This window comes from Camelina sativa, chromosome 13 (assembly GCF_030686135.1).
Source record: "Camelina sativa cultivar CO46 ecotype springtype chromosome 13, ASM3068613v1".
Taxonomy (NCBI): Eukaryota; Viridiplantae; Streptophyta; class Magnoliopsida; order Brassicales; family Brassicaceae; genus Camelina; species Camelina sativa.
In genome coordinates this window covers 20,548,546-20,556,328 of record NC_141892.1, presented here as the reverse complement: position 1 = coordinate 20,556,328, position 7,783 = coordinate 20,548,546, and the positions used below count along the sequence as shown (strand labels likewise).

Below are 7,783 nucleotides of genomic sequence, written 5' to 3'. Positions count from 1 at the left end.
CCACTACGATGACAATTTTTACATACGGCCACCGCATCGTCAACACGGACAGAGGAAGATACAAGACCACGTTGATGAACTGCATATGCAGTGATTTCTGCTACATTATCCTTTGTTTTAACATTGTTCCTCAAGTCTTCCTCTTTACGAACTACACTTCCTCCAAAGGTTGGATCGGCATACGAGAAACGAGACTCAACCTCACCGTGTTAAAAGGTTCATCAAGACCAGAAAGAAAATCATGGACCTTGTCTTCCTCTTGATCTTGCTCCTACAATGTGTTAAGATTGCACTCACACTTCCCACATTTGCACACACGCAATGGCCTATGGTTAGCCATGCTATCCCAAATGCGGTTCAACTTGCCATAGTAGCTCTCTATGGTAAGCCCTCGTTGCTTGCAGGAAGCCAGTTCCGCTTTGAGTTGCTGAATGAGTGGACCATTTGTAACCGAGACCAGTTTCTTCAAGTGATCCTAGAGATCCTTAGCAACGTCCCGGTGAGAAATATTGGAACACAACACCGGATCAATGGTCATCCGGATCCAGGAGATCAGCAACGCCTGAATAGTCCACCAGTCTTCAAGATCGGACGATCCTTCTTTTGGTCGAGCAATAGATCCATTGAGAAATCCAAATTTTTTGAGAGAACATGGCGCCGTCTTCATACCACACGCCCATTCTTCGTAGTTCATCCCTTTCAACAGTGGATGAGATATCACAACTCCCGGGTTGTCGGCAGCAGTCTTGTCATATGGAGATATTGTACGTCTTACCTCCACAGTAGCGTGATTCGGGGTCGTCGAGTTCGTATTCGTCGGGTTCGGGGTCGTCGAGTTTGTGTTCATCGGGTTTGGGGGATTCGTACCACCCATGATTAATCAATAAAAAGAAAAAATGTGTGTGTCTAGCTCTTATACCATGAAAAGAACAGAGTATGGAATTGATTTCTGTATAATTGATAGAGGATTACACAAACATATATACACTAGAGCGTATCCCAAACATAAATGCTAAAGATTGCTAAGAATATACAGTAAAGTTTATGGAAAGTGGATAATCTATCAGCTAAACATATGGGATGTGATTTGAAGATCCCATTATAAGGATAGGCTGACAACGTCCATTGACACGGCTTTCAGTTCCACCTGAATATGATTTTTCTTATAGAATCAAAGGCCCTTTAGGCCATGATACATCATCATGACCTTAATGTAAAAAGGAAACACAAATAACTCTAAATTCCTAATGTTGAATAACTCTAAACAAATAGCTCATTCCTTTTTTTTTTTGTGGTCAAAATCATCACAGCTCATTCTAATATTCCATGCATGACTTTTATTTTAGGGGAAGATTTCGGTGGGCATAAAGCATCTTCAAACAAAAATATGAAATAACAAAATGTTTTTCTTTTTCTTATGTTTTGCTCTCTTTTTTTTTTGGTAGAATTCTTATATTTTGCTTATACATATCTATACTTTTGCTTATCTAGTACTTAAGAATTATGATTTTATCTATTTTTATAACAGATATTTATTATTAATACATATTATAAAATATTATGTGTTTTTTATAACCAAATATGTTCAACATTTCGTTATAAGATGATATCTTTTTAATTGACATCATAACCCTATTGTAAAAAGGAAAAAGAAATAAATTCCTAATGTTACTGCAAAAAGGACAAAAAACAAACACAATGTTACCAAAAAAAACAAACACAATGTTACCAAAATTGTTTCTTTCTGTTAAACAAGTAATTCTAACATTTTACCCAAAAAAAAGTAATTCTAACAGATATGTATGTTAATGGGTTGTATATTTGTATATATAATTATTGTTATATACATATATATAGAACGAAAAGAAAACAAAACTTTTTAAGACTCTGGTTTCTAAAGAACTCTCATCTGAACCTTCAGTTTTGTCTTAAGATAGACTAAAAAGAAGAAAAAAGATATCAAAAGGTTACTTACTCTCAGTTGAGGAATTATTGATATTGGTGTTTATTCCCAATGTGTGTTTTCTGTATGCAGAAGTCAGAAGGGTTGGCCCTGTAAATGTTCTTAGCATAATTCTTCAAGGGTACAAAAAGAAAGGATTATAAAAGGTTTACAATAAGTGAGAAAGCAGAAAAAACCAACCCAACTTAGGGAAAGTATATATCCGTCAATGATAAGATAACAAGAAACCCATCACTCCATTCATCAAGCATCAAATTTAGTCTTTTTGATCACAGTATCAATCAAAGAATGATGCACTGTTTAGCCTTTTCATTGAGCTCCTTGGCCATTTCTTCAGCTCTCCTTAGATCTTCCCTCAGCTTCTCAATCACACCAGTTGAATTTTTCTCTACTTCATTTGCTCGTTTCTCCATGTCAAGTCTCGCAGCTTTCTCTTCGTCCAGCTTCTTTACCACATCACTTGACATTTTCTCTGCTTCCATCGCCCTTTTCTCCAATTCAAGTCTTGCAGCTTGCTCTTGGTTCAGCTGCTGCTCTAGCCTCTCTGTTGTCTCTCTCAGCTGTGACTCCACCTAAGAAAGTAAATCAGAGGAATGTTTCATAGGAAATTATCAAGTTTGGAATACATTTAACAAAAATATTAATTTCTTCACATATGTGCTGTGAAGAGGGACACTAATTAAATCTAATGTTTGTGACATTCATGACTCAATCAAAATATCAATGAAGAATATTAAAACTACATAACACAGTACCCTCTCCATCATTTGCCTGAGCTGCTCATTTTTAAAAGACCTCTCCATGTCTTTCATCTTTAGAAACATCTCTTGTTTTGTGTACCAGCCCTTCATTTCTGAAATCTTCCTCTGCTTTATCTTGAAGGCAGTTTCATTTTCCTGAGAAGCAGATGTAATGATAAATAAGCAAAAATCAAAAGACATCAACTAGGGATGTGTACTTAAAAAAACATTCACTTTTTTTTATTCCTCACCCTCAACTGATGGGATAAATCAGACATAAATGGTTCACCATTCAACCTTGCAATTTCTTCAACATAGTTGAGAAGCTCCTCAACTTGCTTAGCTTTCTGACTCTCAGGGGCATTAGACCTGTTCCTAAACAACACCTTGCGGTCATTGCAGGCCTCAATAATTTCCTACAACATACAAGACAACTCAATAAGAAACACAAGATAAAGTGAATCTGCCTGAAGTTTCGAGATCTAAAGTGAAAGATACACAAACCTTTAAATCAGGACAGTCTTTCAAATAATCATCAAATGTGTCACCATCATCCTCAAGGGAATCTTCATTTGTAAAAACAACGATCATGTAGTTAACAATATTGCTTCCAAAAAGGATCTTCAATGCGAAAAGCGCAGATTTCTCCTCTTCTGTGAGTCGGTTCCTCAAGGAAAATACAAGAAGCACTGCATCAATCCCTTCGTTGGAAAGAGAGAAGCACCTCAAAATCTCTCTGCATGTAAATTCGGTTGATGGAGATAGACTAAAGAGACCTGCAACAGGTTTAAGATTGTTAATACTTAATATCGTAGAAGACTAATTGGCTAGGTAGTTTTCAAACTCGCACACATTACTTGGAGTGTCAATAACATTGACGATCTGGCCATTGGGTAGCGTCGAACTCTGCAGCTCGCAGGCTGTAGTTACCCCTGATGCACGGCCTTTTGACTCGAAGGCTCGACTTCCGAGAATGCTATTCCCTGTGGCACTTTTCCCGTTACCAGAACGTCTGACCAAAAGTAGGGTTCTTGCAGGTTTCTGCTCAAAACGTAACTCACAAGTATCCTCCAAAACAGAACCATCCGCAGGCAAGGGCTCTGAGACCTTTGGCAACTCTGTCAAACCGACCTCCAAAACCTGTCCATCCTCAGGCAAAGATTCTGTGACCTTTGGTAACTCTGTCAAGCCAAGCTCCAAAACCGGTCCATCCTCTTGCAAAGATTCTGAGTTCTTTGGCAGCTCTGTCAAACCAACTTCCAAAACCGATCCATCCTCTTCCAAAGATTCTGTCACCATTGGCAACTCTGTTAAGCCAACCTCAAAAACAGGTTCATCCATTGGCAACTCTGTCAAAATCCAAAGATATTCATGTCAAGAAAAAATTAACTAGGAAATATTGCACAAAGATAAACTGTTTTGTGAAGGGTGGATCACTAACTCAAACAGGTTTTGTTTACAAAAGACATTACATTTATATCTTTATGCATTCGTGTCTATTTTTTTTGGCTCACTTTTTCCAAAACTAAGAAAATTTGTTGTACTTGTGTATATTAAGCCAATGAACTTTAACTATCAAATCTAAAGTAGATATATGTACGTTTCATACTTCTCTGTTCTGCAAAAGGGAGCAGCAAAATGATAAGCTAATACTCTTTTTTTTTTTTCTTTTCAGAAATGCATAGAGTCAATTTCTTTTACGGAACCACTATAGTACTACTCTTGCAAGACACAGATTCATATTATGTTTAGATGAGAGAAAAAAATAGATTCAAAGAGTTTAAAGATACAGAAACTTACCTGTAGGTTTCTGCTGTAAACCTAAATCACAAGTAACCTCCGAAACAGAACCATCCTCCGAGACCAGTAGCAATTCAGTCAAATCCAGATCTATACATATCATCAAACAAAGAGCTAGAATTTTTTTAAAAATATGAATAGAAAACAGTTTTTTCCTCATTTTGAGGATATGTGAATAGATTTACACACATGCATGCATGCTTCTCAAAAAAAAGAGAAAAAGAAGAAAAAAAAAAAAGCAAGGAACAAACTATATCTGGATCCTCTGGTTTGTTGGAAACGCATAGAGACTTAGGCTAATACTAATTGCAATATGGATCCCATTGATATTCTCTTCTTGTTGCATACGACTGAGTGAGAGAAATAGATTCAAAGAGTTAAAAGAAACAAAGACATACCTGCAGGATCAGTTGAGTAATCATCTGCTATTAGTCCTCCACCCATTTGAAAATTGTATAGTTTCTTCTGAATAAGTAAAGTGAAGATAGGTTTATGGGTTTGGTTTTATATAGAAACAAAGAAAAAAAAGGGATATCAAAAGTCTTATTTCTCAAGACCCTGAGTTCGGCTTTAAAGAAAAATATTTATGTAGAGAAAAAAAAAGGAATATCAAAAGTCTTATTACTCCTCTACTAACGAATTGCTGATGAGTGTTTTTATTTTTTGGTCTCGAGAAGTCATATGGGAGACGTTATATTTCCAATAAACCATTAAAAGCTTTTAACTTTGAAATTTTAAACCAATTCTCCACTAACTAAGGATTATATACGAATCATACGATACATAAAATTTCATACAATACAATTTGAAAGATCTAACAATTGATAGAAATATAAAAAAGTCACTAGAAGGAAAAAAATGTTACTTAGGATTGGTGCATATATGTAATAAAGGCTTTCCCATCAATAAACATTCTTAATGCTCTTTTCTTGTGATATTTAATATCCTAGTTTGGTGTCATACAAAAATACATATGTTTCTTCAACACTCTTCTTAGTATCCTTGAAGCAATTCAAACTTAAAAGCCACATCTTATACAAAATAGTATCAGATTGAGGATGGGAAGATTGATACTAATCAAAGAATAGTGCAGTTTTTCTCATCAATTTTGGCACGTAATTTATCTCTCTCTTTCTTGGCATTCTTGAGATCTTCTCTCAACTGCTTAATCTCATCAGCCGATAGTTTCTGGTTTTCGTTCATCTTTTTCTCGGCTTCTTCTCTTCTGGATTCTGCCTTTGATAGTTGCTCCTTCACTTCCCTCAAAGATTCCTTTAACTGATTAGAGACCTGACCAGACACAACATCATCAACATATAAAGATCTAATCTAAACATCACAACTAGGGGAACTAAGAGAGACGACAACCGATAAGTGTATGACCTTCTCTTCGGTTTCCTTAAGCAGTTTCTTATATGAGTTCTCTAACTCCTTCAATAGAGATGTCTCTTCTTTAGAAAATAAACCTTTCTTCATTGCTTCAATCTTCTTCTTCTTTTGCTGGATTGTTGCCTCATTCTCATGCAAAAAGATATCAAATTTTGACAAGATACATATAAGAAAATGTCAAACATATTTATAAAAGAAAAGAGTCAATCTTTAATTTTCAACCCTTAGCTGAAGTGATAAGTCAGCCATGTATGATTTGCCATTGTTCCTCTTTGAGATCTGCTCGACTAGTTTGAGAAGATCTTGGACTTGCTTGTCTTTCTTTCTTTCAGGGATATCACACCTATTGTCAAACAACACCTTACGGTCACCACATTCCTTGAGAATTTCCTAAAACAACACCTAATTAGTTTTACCGGAATATCAAAACCACTCTTACGTAAGTGTCAAGCAAGTAATGAGAAAACTACTTGGAGCTCAGGACAAAATCCAAGTAATCATCCAGAGTTTCTCCTTCATCAAGTGCATCTCCATTGGTGAAAACAACAATCATATGGTCTACGATTTGACTACCGAAAAGGATCTTTAATGTTTGAAGTGTTGATTGTTCCTCGTCTGTTACCCGAGCCCTCAAAGTGAAAACAAGAAGCACTGCATCAATTCCTTCTTTAGCTAGAAGTAAGCATCTAACTATTTCTTTGCTAGTAAATTCTGTAGTCGAGGAAGCACTAAACAGTCCTGCAAGGGAGCATTAATCTTAAAGTATTGTTCTAAGAAAGTGTGGGGATTTAGTATGAATAACCAGAATAGCGCAAACACACATACCAGGTGTATCAATGACATTGACTTCAAGACCACTCGGTAGTGAGGCTTTTTGTATCTTGAACTCTTTAGTAATGAATGTTCCTCTTGCTTTTGACTGGAACTTAGTTTCTCCAAGGATGCTGTTTCCCGTTGCACTTTTACCATTCCCTGTTTTACCGACCAGCACTAGAGTTCTTTCAGGATGTTGTTCCATTACTAGCGAATCTGTTACACACAAAAAAAAACATGTGATGGTTCTTGAAATGAGAAAAATTTAGAAAGAAAGAACCAATAAAGTAACACATTCTAATAGTGATCTTTACAGAAAGAATTGAAATTAACAAAAGAAATCAAGCGGTAGAGACAAACAAACACAATAAGAAACAACAATGGAAGTCATGTAGGAGATTAATTATGTGTTTTCTTTCAAAAATGCAAAGAAATAGTTAAATAAAGATATTTGAAGAGTCTAAAAACAAAAGACATACCTTTACCAGCTTCGATCTCATTTGCTACCAATCCTCCACCCATTTGAAAAATTGGCAAGTAAATTTTAGAATAAGAGATCTTCAGACTCTCTTTTCTCAAGGAACTTATCTAAACCTTAAACATAAAGGATGAAAATAGAGAGAAACTTAAATTGCCTAGAGAATACTAAAAAGGAAGGAATGTCAACAGTCCCTACTAACAAATGCTGTTAATAGTGTTTTAGTTCCAATGAGAGTTTTATTGTATCGAGAGACGAGAATGCAAAGAGGACCATCCATATTCCTCCATATTAACTTTAAAGTTAAAGTAAACCAATTCACCGAGGATTATTATACGACTGTACGACTAATCACTTTTGGTTATGATGTAGCACTTGTAAGTAGGCTTGGGCATAAGAACCGTACCCGAATACCCAACCCGGAACCCGACCTGAAAAATCGGGTTCGGGTTGGGTACAGGTTTGCAAAAACACTCTATTGGATTCTATTTTCTAATACCCGTGGGTTTGGGTTAGGGTCGGATAATACTCGGTACCCATTAAACCCGAACATATAAACATATTTATAATATTTATCATTAATATAATGCAATTATCCCA

General features: G+C 35.9%; 1 protein-coding gene and 1 pseudogene across 1 annotated transcript; both read right to left on the bottom strand.

The window, feature by feature from the left end:
• Positions 1 to 2,135: 2,135 nt before the first annotated feature.
• LOC104738331 (immune-associated nucleotide-binding protein 12-like) lies at positions 2,136 to 4,903 on the bottom strand. Its single transcript, XM_087480451.1, has 6 exons — positions 4,504 to 4,903; positions 3,561 to 4,052; positions 3,208 to 3,479; positions 2,955 to 3,119; positions 2,719 to 2,859; positions 2,136 to 2,535 (listed from the first exon to the last, which is right to left on the bottom strand). Exons 1-6 carry the CDS (start codon positions 4,661 to 4,663, stop codon positions 2,245 to 2,247), a joined length of 1,521 nt encoding a protein of 506 aa, XP_087336577.1. The 5' UTR covers positions 4,664 to 4,903; the 3' UTR covers positions 2,136 to 2,244.
• A 677-nt stretch (positions 4,904 to 5,580) lies between these two features.
• Positions 5,581 to 7,227, bottom strand: LOC104738330 (immune-associated nucleotide-binding protein 13-like; annotated as a pseudogene).
• Between the last annotated feature and the right edge of the window lie 556 nt (positions 7,228 to 7,783).

Excerpts from the sequence above, each read along its gene's own strand:
- LOC104738331 (XM_087480451.1), bottom strand. The coding sequence starts at position 4,663 with ATGAGGAAAAAACTGTTTTCTATTCATATTTTTAAAAAAATTCTAGCT. Across the intron at positions 4,053-4,503 it reads TTTACAGCAGAAACCTACAG|AGTTGCCAATGGATGAACCT; the intron begins GTAAGTTTCTGT and ends GGATTTTGACAG. Across the intron at positions 3,480-3,560 it reads CAATGTTATTGACACTCCAA|GTCTCTTTAGTCTATCTCCA; the intron begins GTAATGTGTGCG and ends AACCTGTTGCAG.